Source organism: Leucoraja erinacea, chromosome 6 (genome assembly GCF_028641065.1).
Source record: "Leucoraja erinacea ecotype New England chromosome 6, Leri_hhj_1, whole genome shotgun sequence".
NCBI lineage: Eukaryota > Metazoa > Chordata > Chondrichthyes > Rajiformes > Rajidae > Leucoraja > Leucoraja erinaceus.
In genome coordinates, this window is record NC_073382.1 from 52,265,295 (window position 1) to 52,282,880 (window position 17,586).

Consider the following 17,586-nt stretch of genomic DNA (forward strand, 5'->3'; position numbering starts at 1 on the left):
ATCAAGTCCCCCCTTAACCTTCTGCGCCCCAAAGAATAAAGCCCTAACTTGTTCAACATTTCTCTGTAACTTAGTTGCTGAAACCCAGGCAACATTCTAGTAAATCTCCTCTGTACTCTCTCTATTTTGTTGACATCCTTCCTATAATTAGGCGACCAAAATTGTACACCATACTCCAGAATTGGCCTCACCAATGCCTCCTGGAGTAACTCAGCAGTTCGGGCAGCATCTCTGGAGAACATGGATAGGTAACGTTTTATCATAATTTCACAATCCTTTAATAAACTTAAATTAAAAATCCCACATAAGTGATGGTATTGAGTCTGGTACTAAGAAAATAAGAAAATCTAATGGCTAATATTAAGGAACAGTTTGAACCAAAGATTATAGAGGAGCAAGATAGACCAATCCTGTGAAATCCAATGGACTGATGTGTAGTACGCGTCAGAACGCAACGGAACGTCACTTCTGCCATTTTAGGAATAAGACCCCGATCTCTGTTAAGCCTCTCGCAGTTGAATCCATGTCAATCCATTGGATTTTGCAGTTTATCTTGATCTCTTAGACCATTATTATCTTTTTATAATAAATAAGGTGCTCCTTTAAAAAAAATTTTTTAAAGTGAAACTGCGTACAAAATGAGCAACAATGCGCAATGAAAGGTCTCTGGGCCCTGAGCCCATGACCGTACTACAGTTTTTTCATCGAGTGGTCTATCTTGCTCCTCTAGTATGTTTGGTTTAACATCATTCGAAACATTCCATGGCATGCTGACAAAATCAAGCAAAGTATTCAAAGTATGACAACTTTAAGTGTTGCCGTGGTGATTTGCATTTGATGCAGCATCACAGAAAATATGGAAAGGCTTTGGATCACAGATCAAAATCAACGTAATAAGCCATTTCGTGTGGTGGATCATTCAAATTAAACTTCAGCTTGTATGATGATGTTAAAGAATGAATGATGTGAGCATTCATAATCAGAAGTGCTGCTTGCAATTAATTCAGATATTTTACAACACATTTTGTTTTGCATTACATTATAGTAATGTATGAAGCAGCCCGTTGCAAAACTAAAGCTTTTTTAAATTTAGTTTAGAGATACAGTATGGAAACAGAGTCTTTGTCCCACCGAGTCCCCGTCAAACAATGATCACCCGTACGATAGGTTAGTTATAGAACTGCTGGTAATCATATTTATAGAAGAGTTTGAAACCAATCTTTTTGAGGCATGCCAATAACCTTCTACATTCTTCAATGCAGAGTCACAGGTTGCAAATTTAATAACTGAATTGGTGTACTTCCTTTAACAGTGGAAAATATTTTGAGATTTTTATATTCTTGTACCAATCTGCTCCCTTTTTAAAAATTACTCTGATTTCTTTTTGTATCAAAGTGTTATTTACATTTGTTAATTATTGGATAATTATTAGTCAACAGCTAATCCTCATACCTTTCTGCCATTGTTAACTGAGTGGTCAACTGTGGTTCAATGTTTAAATAGAACAGGATATAGAAGAGAATGCCTTTTACGACACCACTCCACCTCAAAGTGATCCTCCATGAGCAAGATGAGCTGAGTGTAATTCAATAGTTCATCATGGAAACAATCTACATGTCTTCAGTAGGCGCACATTCAAAGATTGTTATATTTGAACAACAATAAAAAAGATCCTGAACAATTGGATGATTATTTAGTCCAACAAATGTGACTGAAAAGATGTGCTTTTTAAATTTATTTAATGGGAGTGTTATCCTAAAAAGTGCATATATTTCTAAAATGTAAAATTGTTATTCTGTGACAGATTGGCTATATGCTCTAAATTATTTTTTTTAAATGTTGTTACGGAATAGTTTTTAGGCTCCTCTATAATCTTTGGTAACAAGTATCATTTCAGTTCCAAAGTTATATTACCATAATCCATGTGCTATGTAGCTTTCCATTAATAAAAAGATGGAATAAAAAGATCATTTGTAGACTTTCACATCCTAATGGATCTTTTCCCATTTAAGGCTCAAGCAAAATATGAGAAAGAAGAAAAACAGAAGCAGCTCAAACGTTTACGTGGTGAGGACACATGGATGTTACCAGATGTTAATGAACGAATAGATGAGCTTTCAGAGGTAATGGACATTTAATTTTTATACTTTTTCTTCCTGCGTTAATTAAGGTAATGAGATTCTGCTCATTTATTACTCAAAAATAAATCTCATTGGTGAGAGAATGTGGTTTGACCTACTAAATTTATTTTTAAATTCCTTTGGCATTACATTAAAGTTCATGATTATTCAATGAGCAATAGTTACTTGCTCTTCTAGTGCACTCATTACAAAGTAGTAAATATCAAAGAATGAAAGTTAACAGTGAGTAAAGAAAGAGGTTAATTTTAAGGAGGATTTTAATTTGGGGAATTGAGTAACAAAGATGTACAAAGCAAGTTTCACAGTGTTGCATTCTGCTTATAGTAAAAACAGTGCACAATATCTCTTCAATTATCCCAAGGACAGTTTGATTTGTCACATATACATATCCTGTAAAAATATCTGCAAGAATACAAGAGTAATTTAAATATTACATGTAATGACATTTTGTAGCTTATTCATAAATCACAAAGGAGAAATATGGTTAGATATTTTCAAAGTTGATCTTCTGATGTATAATTGGCTTTACACAACCCAACCTAGACGGCAACCTTTATCAAAAAGGAATCTTCCCTCGTGTGATGGAGAGATGTGTAAAATGTTAGAATCCTGGTTATAATTAATGACAATTGTCATATACTAGTCAGTGGAACAACTAATATCAAACTGGCAACACAGCCAAAAAATAGGATTTGGCAGATGGCTGGTTGGTTGTTTGGTCATCTTAAAACAAGGCAGATTGTTAAACCAATGCTTGTACGGGGTTCCATTATCTATCCACCGCCTGTGTTTGACTGCATCTTTGTATTGTAGCACCTTTTGACTACAGTTGTGCATATCTCACGTGCAGACTTCCATCCTGTTTATAGTTGTAACAACCTTGGACGCATTGACCTTCTCTATTGTTTAGGAAGGCTGACAGACACCATAAATTAATTGTATCCTGGATAAACTAGCTGTCTTAATTTCTCTACAGAATCTTTCTAACAAGTGTTTACTTTGCAATCCATTCGTGATTGTGAAACCCCTATCGCACGATTCCCCCTTATGTTTTGTCAACAGAGTTTCTTCAGAATATCTAGAATTCCATGAGAACATCTAAACAAACTGCTTTAAAGTCTCACCAGCAGCAGATTATTATAATTTATGTTATGCCTGGATGACATGTTCCATATTTATTTTAACTTCTGATTCCTAATTGATAGAGACCCTCATTGGTCTCTCACACTCTTTGTACCATATAATATATAGCAATGATACAAAATTTTGAGATTTTAAAAATCAAGTCTGCAATTTATCCCATCAGATAAAGCATAAAAAGAAGTTTAATTTGACACCTAATTCACTTTCATATCTTCATAAAAAAGTTATGGCCATTTTCATACTCAGACATTAGTATCTTGTTCCCTATTGCTTTTCCATTGACTTAAAAGCTGTGATCGAGGACAGTCAAAAGCCCATAACTTTCTTAAAAATTAAGAGAACTGAATGAAATTGTCAGTGATTGTAGATTGAAGCATTCTGAAACAAATATAAAACATCTTATTTGGATGACCTGAAATTAAAGCATGTAATTAGTTAGTTGTCTAATTGTAGCTAATTACAAAATTGACCATTGTGACGGAAATAGTAATAAACACCCAGACTGCCTTGAAAATTCAAAAATGTGATATTCTCAAGATCAGAACTTTAATATTATTGTATTATATGCTGTAAGTCCGTAACAGGTAAAATACAATTTCTAGCAATAGAGCAAGTATTTATGGAGAAGATCAGTTGCTATCTGATACATTGGCATATCATAATCAATAGCATCATCATACTCCTCAGATTGTAACCAATAAGCAACTCTGTACACCTTGTTTTTCCTCAACATTTCAATTTTGGCATTATTAACTATAGGTTTTGCTCTTCAAGCCACGCGACATGCCTTTCTGCCCACTACTTTCCCATTAAGAATGTCCTGTTGATCCCATTTCTTAAGAAAATGATAATTGTTTTAAATAGCCTAAGTATCCAAATAACAAACTAATCCCATTCACACAAGAATTCACAATATAACATGCTTTTTTAAATCTCACTGTCATGAACATATGCCAGATGGAAGGAATTTAATTTTTAATTCCAATAAATTAATCTAGAAACATCTACTTTCAATGTAAATTATTATTGTTTACACAATAAATGTGGCTAAAGCTGTTGTGTATATTTAGTATAAAAATATTGATTATACAATTACACAAAATATAGACGATTTAGATGTTCTTATGACGATTGTCGAAAAAAAAAGAGAATTTTAATCTTGCGAGTGGGTGATTCTGGATTGGAACATGGCATTTGCGGGGAATTTGAACCCCATATCGGCAGGAAAGACACTGTGAGGGGGTGGGAGAGGAAAGACGAAAATCACATTTTCGCAACCTAAAATTAGATTAAAGCCACCCCAAGAAGCAAGATTATATGTAAAATAAACGACTTACCCATTGTTTTGTCCCGTTCTTGCAATCCGTCACATTGTAAGCGTTGAGGGGTTGGAAGTCACATTTAATTTTAATCAAACTATTAAATTGTACAGCAATTTATTAAAAAATTTAAAAACGGGAACGGAGGTCCGATCGATTTTTCTTCATCGAATCGCAGACCGAGGAAATCCCTCTCCGATAAGCGGTACAAATCTGCATTTTAATCCTCCCCCACCCCCTCAAAGGCGCGCACACGGCCAGTGGTAGAACTGCAGCACCGCTGAAGGTAGGCATTGTAACATTGCCACAATATAAATTAATTTTGTTAAATTTAGTAATTCTCATCCCTTGTGAGCCACAGAGCTGGTTTTTTTTCATGTGGTAAAGGTATTTTGTTTGAAGAGTTGCTCAAAAGCTTTTTTCATCTTGTCTTGGTATTTTAAAACATAGGCAGTCAGCCTCTTCTCATCATTTCATCATCTTCTATTTTAACACATTTTTTAGCATAGTCATAGAAACAGGCCCTTCGGCCCAACTCGCCCATACCGACCAAGATGCCCCAGCTGGTCCAGTTTGCCTGCATTTAATCCATATCCTTCTAAGCCTTTTCTATCCATGTACGTCCAAGTGACATGTACACAAATTTAAGAGCAAAAGTGCATACTTCTATAATATGACCTGCAGTGTTGTTCAGAAGTCTTCAATTTAAGGCTTACACCTGGTTATCAAGACACCATATTTAACATTCTACTTTCACTAAAAAGCACAAAAAACAAAAAAAAATCTAACGCTGGGCTAACTTTGAGAACCTTTAAACCAATTCAATTCAATTTTATAATTATTTTAATAAAAAATTAAAATGTACATGGGTAAAATATTTGCTTGTTTTGTCAATTGTTTGTGGTCAGACCAGTTCAAAGAAGGATTTGCCTGCTGCAGATTAAATAACTCAATAAATATGGCAAAATCTGAAATAGTTGAATTTAGTAATGAACTTAGTAATGAGTGAGGAAAAGGTTTTTATGAATGACTTACTAGAGAAGATATTCTCATAGTAAGATAGGGTCGGCACGGTGGCGCATCGTTAGAGATGCTGCTTTATAGTGCCAGAGACCCGGGTTCAATCCTGATTACGGGTGTTGTCTGTACAGAGTTTTTATCTGACCGCAGGAGTTTTCTCCGGGTGCTCCGATTTTCTCCCACATTCCAAAGACGTCGAGGTTTATAGATTAATTGGCTTTGGTGAAAATTGTAAATAGTGTGTAGGATAGTATTAGTGTACCAGGATCGTTGGCCAGCACGGAATTGGTAGAGCAAAGGGCTTGTTTCCGCACTTTATTTCTAAACTAAACTAGGGAGTTGTGGTATCTAAAGGAATAGGATGAGTTTCTGTTGTAATGTCAAAGTTGGTTTCTGGTAGTGGACCAGTGTTCTCTTGCTGACTATCTTCCTTGTGAATGAGAGAACAGAGGCTCAAAGGGTGCCAGGTGGGGATGTATATTATCCTGAGAAAATTCTGCCAGCTGTTGGAGATGGGAATGAGAAAAAAGAGTATCAGACAAGTGTGGAAATAAATATATTTGATTATTTGACCTACAAGTAAAATTCTGTAGAAAATAGATCTGGAGAACTGACGGTAACCCGCCTCTCACATAAACTAGTTACTTGTTTGACCTATTGATTAAAAAGCTGAAAGGGACAGAATAGAAACCAGGTATTCATATTCACATGGAAGTGAGCAATGTAGACCAGAGGCTCCTCAAATAACATACCAAGGAATCAAGAAAAATGTTGAAGGTAAGAGGTTTTGTGTAATAAAGCCATTCCCCATACTACTGTGGAGTGAAAGATGAAAATTAGGAATCAAGACGTAGTTAAGGATTTGTGTAGGAAGTTAATCTTTTCAACTCTTGGCTATCAGCCATTTCCAACATATCTTGAAGAGAATTATTGTTTTCACTTTTGATGCAGTATAATAGAAGCAATGGAGGTACTTGCTCTGTGGTTGAAAGTTCAGGGCTTTTGACCAGAAGCAACAGTGATGCATTTGTACACTTCAGTATAACTTTGAAGCAGTGGATTTGCGATTGTGATCATTTTGAAAATGAGATGTTGTATAAATGGCAGATCAGTGGACATCCGCTGATGGGTGAATGCAATTTAGAGTCATTATCTGGAAAACAGAGTTTAGGACAGCCTGAAGCTTCTGGCTCAATTGCATGATTAGTGTTCTTGTTTCAAATGTTGCCTTCACCTTTTCTTATCTATTTCTCCTATCTGAAAAACCTCCAAAGTATAGGAACATGGAATTGCAGATGCTGGGTAACAAAAAAAGGCACACGGTGCTGGGTAACTTAACAAGCACCATCTCTGGAGAACGTGACGTTTCAGACCGTAACCCTTCTTCCGACTGAAGAAGAGTTCCGACCCGACCTGAAATGTCATCAATTCATGTTCGCCAGAGATGCTGCCTGACTTGCTGAGTTACTCCAGAACTTTGTGTCTTTTATTCCCTCCAAGATATTTTGTGTTTCCTCAATATAAGCCAGCTTTATTTTTATGTAGTGGAACTTGGAAGATGTCCTTAAGAATACTCATATAGATAATCTAGATATTACAGAGGCTTGTAAGAGGATTTCAGCAGTGGATAGGATGAGGCAGAGCAAAGTTAGGCAATAATACAAAGTGGAAATAAGCAATCTTGTTAATGTCACAGTCTGCAACATGCTGACTTGTTTTGCCTCCATGTCTTGCAAATCTTTGAGTTTAAAAATCTTTAAGTTGTTTACATTGTCCTTAAATAGCCATGTCCTAGCATATCCCTAAATTTCATCCCTATAATTTCCCAAGATCTCAAAATTCTTCTAAATTTTGCCAATCAATAGGCACCATGTCATAATTTGACACCATCATTGTTTCTGAAAACCTGTTCGCCACTCTTCTTCCCTCCTTTTTAACTGCTTAAACCTTTCAGTTGCTTGTCCTGATACGATCTGTGTTGTTATGTCCCAAATAACACAGTTGTCAAATGCTTTAGCACTTTAAAAGCACTTTATGAATAATCAATAGGAGAATTATATTGCATTAGACATGAAAATGTGACTCCATGTAGTTCTTTATCATTTCACAATGTCATAAAATAGCTTTACAGATTTACACCCATAATATGTATCCCACTAAAAACACTGAAATAGATTAACAACTTGTAAGGTTTCCTTCCCTTGAAAAGCATTAGGAAATGCTGTTTTGGCACAAATAATTGTCATGTGTTGTGTGGTACTGTTGTATATGTTGCACTTCCCAATCTTATGTTCTCTTATTGCTGATCTGCGTTAACCTTTTTTTACATTTGTATGTATTAATAACCTGTAAGAAGTTGATATTGGCACTGTAGTGGGTTCAGTAAAACCTAGTTAAATTGTGCAGTCATAGTCTGTTAATGGGCTGTTTAGAAGCATATTAAATTAGTTTAAGGCTCCATATTTTCCATGAGTAATTTACAAGAGTAGTAAAGTTCTGTTTTTGTTAAATATTTGAATTGTCTCCGGGGAGGGAGCGGCCACTTCAGACATTCCAAGCCGCTGAGGAGTGTTCACCCGATACCGGAGTTCCAGCTTCCCGGCAAGAGGGCCTGAAAACATCGGACTGGCTGAGGAGGTCACCAATAATCCCCAACCTTGGGTGGACTATGAGGAGGAGGAGAACTGGACTTTTTGGTGCCTTCCCTCACAATGGATTCTGCTGTGGGGGGATGTTTAATGTTGAATCCTATAGTGTACTGTGTCTTTTTTATTTTTTATTTTATATGGATGTATGGAAATCTAATTTCTTCTCTGTAAAGCACTTTGGCTTCAAAGTGATTTGATTTAAAAGTGCTATATGAATAAAAATTACTTACTTACTTACTTACTTACTTACTTACTAATTGTGCTTTCATATAGGAACATTCTGTTAAATCAAAAAAGAAAAAAAAGAAATCAAAGAAAGACAAAAAAGTGAAAAAAAGGAACAAGTCAAAAGAAAAGACTGATGATACATTCAGTGACAGTTCTTCTGTAAGTGTGGTATCATTTAGCAAAATAACATTTGAAATGGGGGGAAAACATAAATGTGACTGCTTAAAAACTGTAAACGTGGCTTTTATTTTCTGGATACTATTTTTCCCTGATTGTCAGTATGGACAGGCTAGAGAATTAAAGAGATTGGGATACATTCCACGGCACTGTAATGTTGGCACTCGCATGCCAATTAATGGTGTTTTAAGTGATTTCTATTTATTTAATTACTTACAATTATTTGAATTATTTAAATATTTTGTAGTTGTTTATAACTGTGTTTTATGACGCCTAGTGAGGCTGCCCATGGGCGAGGTCAAAATGGCTAAGTCCATTTCCCTCCACAGATACTGATCCACCAAGTTTGTCCAGCAATTGTAAGATTGGCATTGATGAGCCAATTAGAATTGCGGGGTGAAATTAAAGGTAAAGAACGTGGTAATTGCTGTTTCATCAAGTATATTAGTAATGAAACATTGAATGACATTTTTTAATAAGCAATGCATGATCAACATGGAAGTTAAATAATTTATCTTTACATTTAAACAAATTACTTAGATGAAGGGATTCAAAGTAACATTAGCAAATTTGCGGATGACACAAAGCTGGGTGGCAGTGTGAACTGTGAGGAGGATGCTATGAGAATGCAGGGTGACTTGGACAGATTGGGTGAGTGGGCAGATGCAGTTTAATGTGGATAAATGTGAGGTTATCCACTTTGGTAGCAAAAACAGGAAGGCAGATTATTATCTAAATGGTGTCAAGTTCATAGCAAAAGGATTTGAGTACAGGAGCAGGGAGGTTCTACTGCAGTTGTACAGGGTCTTGGTGAGACCACACCTGGAGTATTGCGTACAGTTTTGGTCTCCAAATCTGAGGAAGGACATTATTGCCATAGAGGGAGTGCAGAGAAGGTTCACCAGACTGATTCCTGGGATGTCAGGACTGTCTTATGAAGAAAGACTGGATAGACTTGGTTTATACTCTAGAATTTAGGAGATTGAGAGGGGATCTTATAGAAACTTACAAAATTCTTAAGGGGTTGGACAGGCTAGATGCAGGAAGATTGCTCCCGATGTTGGGGAAGTCCAGGACAAGGGGTCACAGCTTAAGGATAAGGGGGAAATCCTTTAAAACTGAGATGAGAAGAACTTTTTTCACACAGAGAGTGGTGAATCTCTGGAACTCTCTGCCACAGAGGGTAGTCGAGGCCAGTTCATTGGCTATATTTAAGAGGGTGTTGGATGTGGCCCTTGTGGCTAAGGGGATCAGAGGGTATGGAGAGAAGGCAGGTACGGGATACTGAGTTGGATAATCAGCAATGATCTTATTGAATGGCGGTGCAGGCTCGAAGGGCCGAATGGCCTACTCCTGCACCTAATTTCTATGTTTCTAAGTTGGAAAAAGGAGAAGTATAATGGGATCTGGGGGTCCTTGTTCATCAGTCAATGAAAGTAAGCATGCAGGTACAGCAGGCAGTGAAGAAAGTGAATGGCATGTTGGCCTTCATAACTAGAGGAATTGAGTATAGGAGCAAATAGATCCCTCTGCGGTTGTATAGGGCCCTAGTGAGACCACACCTGGAGTATTGTGTGCAGTTTTGGTCCCCTAATTTGAGAAAGGACATTATTGCTATTGAGGGAGTGCAGCGTAAGTTTACAAGGTTAATTCCCGGGATAGCGGGACTGTCATATGCTGAAAGAATGGAGCGGCTGGGCTTGTATACTCTGGAGTTTAGAAGAATGAGAGGGGATCTTATTGAAACATATAAGATTATTAAGGGTTTGGACATGCTAGAGGCAGGAAACATGTTCCCGATGTTGGGGGAGTCCAGAACCATGGGGCCACTGTTTAAGAATAAGGGGTAAGCCATTTAGAACAGAAATGAGGAAACACTTTTTCACATAGAGAGTTGTGAGTCTGTGGAATTCTCTGCATCAGAGGGCGGTGGAGGTCGGTTCTCTGGACACTTTCAAGGGAGAGCTAGATAGGGCTCTTAAAGATGGCGGCGTCTGGGGATATGGGGAGAAGGCAGGAACGGGGTACTGATTGGGGATGATCAGCCATGATCACATTGAATGGCACTGCTGGCTCGAAGGGTCGAATGGCCTACTCATGCACCTATTATCTATTGTCTATTAAATGCTATTAATGTGTTTGTCATTGTTAACAAAATATATTTCAATTGATTATTTTCATTTAGAGTTCTGAGCTAAAATGGGTTGAATCTACTGGTTCGCTTCCTGACAACATTCAGAAGCCCTGGAAAATCAAGGAAGAACAATTATGTTCTTCAGAAAAAACAGACTCTGTTCAGGTAACAAAGAACTTTTCAGGATTGTGGAATATTATAATTTAAAAATAAGTAAAACGGATTTAAGGAAAACTCGCAAAACATTTTAAAAGGTGGCGGGTGCATGGAACAAGCTGCTGGAGAAGGTAGTTTAGGCAGGTACTATCATAACATTTGAACAGGTACACGGATAGGTTAGGTTTAGAGGCTTATGGGCCTCTGGATATGGCAAGTGGGACAGGTATAGATGGGGCATGTGGGTCTTGTTTTTAACTTTTTTTTAAAAGATGTATTGATGAGGTCAGTGGGGTTGATATAATCTTGATGGACTTCATTAAGGCCTTTAACAAGGTCTCACATGCACAATTGTTCCAAAACCTGGAGGCATTGCAACACAGTGACAGCTGGTGGAGCTGCTGCCTCATAGCGCCAGAGACCTGGGCATGATCCTTACATTGGGTGTTGTCTGTGTGGAGTTTGCACATTCTCCCTGTGACCGCGTGGGTTTTCGCCAGGTGTTCCGGTTGTCCTTTGTTTGTAGGAAGTGGAATAACATAGAGCGTGAAAACAGCTGATCGATGGTGGGCATTGTCTTGGTGGGCTGAAGGGCCTGTTTTCATGCTATATATCTAAATTATTTTCAGTTGTATCTTGCACTGAATGTTGTATCCTTTATCTGTGCACTGTAGATGGCTTGTTTGTATCCATGTATAGTCTTTTCTCTGACTGGATAGCACGCAAGCAAAGGCTTTCCACTGTACCTTGGTACACATGACAATAATAAACTAAACTAAACATCTAGGGTGTGTTAGCAAATTAGTTCAAAATTGGCTTGGTAATAGGAGGTAAGGGTGGAAAGTTGTGTTTGTGATTGGAAATCTGTGACCAGTGGTGTATCAGGGATAGGTCCTGTGATATATGTGCTGTTATAAATATTAATGGTTTAATATTGTTTTTACATTTTAATTAAATTCTCAAAGCTGATCTCCGTGTCTTAGGTTTCCCTTATCGGTTGTTTCTTTTGTCTTCGGTTGCCGTTGATATCAGTTCTTGGGAGTCCAGCATATGACCAGTTAGACTTTGTAATCAATCACAGTAAAATTCTCAAAGACAGCATTAATGGAAATTTAAATTTTAAACATTTGAAAATATAAATTGGAATATATATATATATGAAATGGAGGGGGCAACGTTAAAATATTTTTATAATTTTAAAATTCATTTTTTGAAATAGTTATCTAAACGAATGACAATCCACGCTTTGAAAATTAATTTAAATAAAGGGCCAGAAATTTGGGAAAAGTAATTATGATTCAGGTCATTATTAAAAATTAATTTACATCTAATGAAACAAGATGTAATATTTCTTAGGAAATTCAATTAATATCAGAATTTCTAATCAATCTTTGATTCCTAAAGAACATGCTGATGATCGCAGCAAAAAGCATTCCCTATGAAGGAGCAGGCAAATATTGATATACCTTCTGGATTTCATTGCATATTTACATTTTCTGGAAGATGCTTAACAGTTTGAGATAATGGAGGTGAATATTGACAACTTTGTCATGATATCTGAGATTGTACAACCAAAAACAATGTTGGCTGTTGCAGGGCTTAGAATTAATTAGAACACTGCGGAGAATTGAGCAAATGTCCTTTCCAAAAAATATATTGTCAGCATAAATAGGCTGTCGCTCCAAGAAACCAAGAGAAAGGGTCCATTCTCCGTCAAAAGTCACCTGCAGAACATTTCTTGTACATTGGATATCTTAATTTATGAGGCAAATGCATTCTGTGATGTATTCATTCTGTACTAGAGGGAAGAATGGATGACGTTAGACTTCATGTCCTTAAAGTCCATATCCACTTCGGAAATTCGAGCTGGAAAACAGAAGGAAAAAGAAATAAAGCAAGAGCGAGCACAAGCCATTGAACAGGTAATGGAATTAATCGCAAATAAACATGCCCAAGGCAACCAATAAATAAAGACATAATATTGTCAAATAATAATTTTGTTCATGCTGGATAATATCACTGCAACTGTATTAACACAATTCAAAATATAATGATCTGTCAACTGGCGCCAAATGTTGGTTAGAACTATCTTTCTGCTCACGGCACCTTAAATTTCTTACATTAGTTTTGAAGTGCTGGCCTGATTTGACTCTTCCACACTACTGACAGAGAAAAAATATTGCAACTGAAGGTTATGCACGTAGAGTTTAGTGTTGTTAATGTAATTACAGAATCTATATAACAATATAGACAGTTGTAAATATTGTTGGAATACCTAAAAAAAATAGAATATCTGAATACAGTCAGAGACCCGGGTTTGATCCTGACCGCGGGTGCCGTCTGTATGGAGTTTGTATGTTCTCCCTGTGACTTATCTGGGTTTTCGCCGGATGCTCCAGTTTCCTCCTACGCTCGAAAGATGTACAGGTTTGAAGGTTAATTGGCTTCACTAAAATTGTTTATTATCTCTGGTATATGTGTAGGATAGTGTTAGTGTGGGGGGAGGGGATCGCTGCTTGGCCGAAGGGCCTGATTCTGCGCTGTATCTCTAAACCAAACTAAAATATATTTTGTCCACTTTTGAAAGCAGAAGCAGCTGCAAAGCTTATTATCATGAGAGTGATGTGACGTGGAGTGCTCTACTTCTCCTGTAAAAATAGGTAGATGAGGGAGAAGTATTCATGACAACTACATTTGCAGGAAGAGACCCTCTGCAGCTCTGCTTAAATGTATATGATCCCCATAATTGTCTATTTATTTCTTTATTTATGTTATTTATTCCGAACAAGTAAAGACATTAATAGTAACAAAATCGAAATTATCAAACAATTGGACATTACAATCAATATTTACAAGCAATGAAAAGAACGAAAATCAAATTTCCAATGTCCAACTCTGTGTCTGTACAAGCTCGAAAAGGAGTGAGAAGAAGAATAACATTAAATCTCACCCCTTTTCCCCAACACTTCTACCATATTTAAAAATCAATTAATTAATAATAATAATACTACCCCAGGCAATTTCCCATAATACCTACAGACATATATATACATACAACTATTATACACATACAAACTTCATATATGAAGTAACCAAACATAAGTAAACAATTGTAAAGCAATAGACAAACATTAACCCCCACTTGTCTATAAGCTTAGATCAATTAGTCCTGTACCAGTTTGCATATTTCAAACTTCCATGTGACTCTTAGTTTCTGTGTTGTGGGTAATTAAGTAACTTTCACAAGATAAATTTTCAATCTATTATATCATTATTAATAAATTGCTAATCAAAAATTGTATTGATTATATTCATATATACTATTCTGTGTAATATTAACCAGCTTTAAAAAAAATGAACACTTAAATTTGCTTACATAGCACAGTAAAGTCATAGCCTAGTATCAAGAGACGAGAGCTTTTTCCAGAAACAATTCTGACGTATGCTCAGCACCCTTTCTTTCACAGATATTGCTTGACTTGTTGAGTGGTTTCAAAATGTATTTCTAATAAATATTTTAGTTCTTAGTTCTGGGTATCTGTGCCTCATTTTTCCAAGAACCCTTTTATATACAACAGTAACTGGAGGAATTCAAACTATTTTTCATTATATTAATTATAAATATGTATCGAATTAATTAATTGATTTTACTTATTTCTAGGCTGAAATAGACAAAAGAGAATTAAATCCATTTTGGAAAAATGGAGGATCAGGCTTGCCATCTGCACCGAGTGACTCAGCAGAAACTCAAAAAGGTAAATTTGAATTTCACTCAATTTATTTTTGAGCAATATTTTAATTGCAGCTAGATGCCAATGTGCACCTTGTTCATTTGCAAAGTTGTGGCCTTCTCAGTGACATTGATAACAATTTGTTTTTAATAAGTAGATTGAAAGATTGAGGAGCATGGTCGATTTATAAGGTAAATAATATTAGGTTCCGGAAAGGAGGTTAATTTATCATCATTTTGTGTGAATGGAGTTATAGGAGTTGTAGCTGCATCTCTTGGACACTATGAACCATGTTACAGTACAAAGGATTCCATGGGTAAAACACGAGGACAAATTGGTTAACGGGCAAGAGAGGACTAGGAAGGAGAGGGCAAAATTTCGTATCAGAAGGAAATGTAAGCACAAGAAAGAATAGAGCCAGTTGACCAGATGGTCTTAGTATACTTGCAAAACTTAAATCCATATGCCTCTTGCACTTCTTGAAAGCAATGCCAGAGGGGGACGAGCGATAAGGTTTTAAGGCAACACTTTGGTGAAAAGAAACCATGAGTTTTCTTTGTTATCTGAATAATTTAGCAGAGAGATATTTGACACAATGTGTTCAGTATTGTGTTCAGTTTTAGTCACTCTGCTACAGGAAATATGCCATTAAGCTGGAACAGTGCAGAGAAGATTTACAAGGAAGTGTCATTAAGATTCATGAAGATCACGAGTGATCTTCCATCTCTTATATTTACCTGCGCTCTCTCTATGTCTTGTTCAGAAGTGTATTTATGTGTTTGAATGAACACAACAACTGAGCTTGTACAGTCTTCTGTAGTAAAGAAGTTTCCCCTAATCCTTTTACAAAACTACAGGAGACACATTGTGCATCTAACCTTTCAAACCCTTTAAGATTTTTTAATGTTCAGATGAGATTTCCTCTCAATTTTCTGAATCTCAAAAAACACTAGAGAACTTAGATTTACTTGGCCTATCCTCATATGTCAAACGTGTCATTCCTGAAACCAGTATAATGAATCTGCACTGCACTCCCTCTGAAGCAAACACATTTATTCTTGAGTAGGGAAGCCAAAACTGCATACAGTACCAGGTGTGATCTATTTAAGGACCTATACAATTGCAATAAGGTATCTTCATTCCTGTACTTCACATAATGGCACAGCTGGAAGAGCTGCTGACCCACAACACCAAAGACTTGGGTTTGATCCTGACCTCGGGTGCTGTCCATTCTTCCTTTGACCGGCATGCGTTTCCCCTGGCTGCTTCTGTTTCTGACCACATCCCAAAGACGTGCAGGTTTCAAGGTTAATTGTGCTCTGTAAACTGTCCTTGTGTGTAGGGAGCAGATGAAAAAGGGATAACATAGAACTACTGTGAATGGATGAACGATGTTCGGCATGGATTAAACTAGGGATTTTGTCCATATAATGAGGAACTCCTCACCCTATTTCCTCACTACCTTTCCTCCTGAAATGAGCGCAGTTTGGCTTGTTTCAACAGCTATCTGAAGAGCCGTTTCTAAGATAGCTTATTCTCACTGGTGTAGTGCTTTTAGATGCAGAGGGATGTGTGAACTAAGGAAAAATAATTTTGGATGGGAAAAAGAGGTGAGGTGCCTTGGGAAATGGTGATAAACACCATCCCATTTTGCTGAGAATTTTTTATCAATTAGTATTTATTTGATTTATCATATATAGAGCATTCTAGCATAGTATTTTAGATTAGTAGACAATCCTGGTCTCAAATATTGCAAATTTAAATAAAATTGTAGTTAGTTTGTACATAACATTTTCATTTAATTGAACTTAAATATTTATTTCCAACCTTTTTGAACCAATAGCTGCTTTAATAGAAGATGGTGGACTAAGTTGGCTGAGGCGTTCCTTTCAACGCATGAAGGAACAGGCGGAGAGGAAATCATGTCAACTGGAGGATATCATTGCTGAGAGATATGGAGTAAGAGCTTTTTAATCTAACTAATTAAAATGATTTGTTTCTGCTTTTTTAACCTTCAGCTTTTAATTTCCAATTTTTAAATATTGCCTCAGTTTCTGCATATTTAGATGGGAAACCACATTCTGATGGATTCTATCCTTATAGAATTCCCTTAAGCCTGCAAATGTTCTCCTTAAATGCTGTTGGATTTAACAGATTATATTGACTTTATTTGCTTTGGCAAATGTAGTATTTCATTGTTCTCATTTTTGTTTTACTTTTTTACAAGTTTCTATGGTGTATATGAAACATGCTTATTTTCAACAAATATAGATGTTTAGTTTGAACTTAGTTCATTGTCACGTGGACAGAGGTACAGTGAAAAGCTTTTTGCTGTGTGTTAACCTGTTTGCGAAAAGACTTTACATGATTACCATTGAGCCGTCCACAGTGTACAGATACATGATAAAGGGAATAACGTTTATCATCAATGATAGTGCCCAAGAAGGTGACGTGCCTCAATGACTATCGACCAGTGGCACTAATGTCTGTGGTGATGAAGTGCTTTGAGAGGTTGATCATGGTGCATATCAACTCCTACCTCAACAAGAACCTCGACCCACTGCAGTTCGCTTACTGCCACAACGGATCAACTGTGGATGCCATCTCACTGGCTCTCCACTCCGCTCTGGACCACTTGGACAACAAAAACTCATATGTCAGGCTGTTATTCATTGACTACAGCTCGGCGTTTAATATGATCATCCCCTCCAAGCTGGTTACCAAGTTCTCAGATCTGGGTCTCTGCGTATCCCTCTGCAATTGGATCCTCGACTTGCTCATCCACAGACCACAGTCTGTCTGTATTGGTGGAAATGTGTCATCCTCGATAACAATCAGCACGGGAGCACCTCAAGGCTGCGTGCACAGCCCCCTGCTTTACTCACTCTA

At 36.8% G+C, this 17,586-nt stretch overlaps 1 protein-coding gene across 1 annotated transcript in view; it reads left to right on the forward strand.

The window, feature by feature from the left end:
- cwf19l2 (CWF19 like cell cycle control factor 2) overlaps window positions 1–17,586 on the forward strand; it is a 53,989-nt gene that overhangs the window by 9,256 nt on the left and 27,147 nt on the right. Inside the window, exons 2-7 of the mRNA XM_055637042.1 lie at window positions 2,013–2,123; window positions 8,545–8,658; window positions 10,862–10,975; window positions 12,769–12,888; window positions 14,628–14,721; window positions 16,541–16,656. Of these exons, the coding sequence (XP_055493017.1) occupies window positions 2,013–2,123; window positions 8,545–8,658; window positions 10,862–10,975; window positions 12,769–12,888; window positions 14,628–14,721; window positions 16,541–16,656 (669 nt within the window). The remainder of the gene's footprint in view (window positions 1–2,012; window positions 2,124–8,544; window positions 8,659–10,861; window positions 10,976–12,768; window positions 12,889–14,627; window positions 14,722–16,540; window positions 16,657–17,586) is intronic.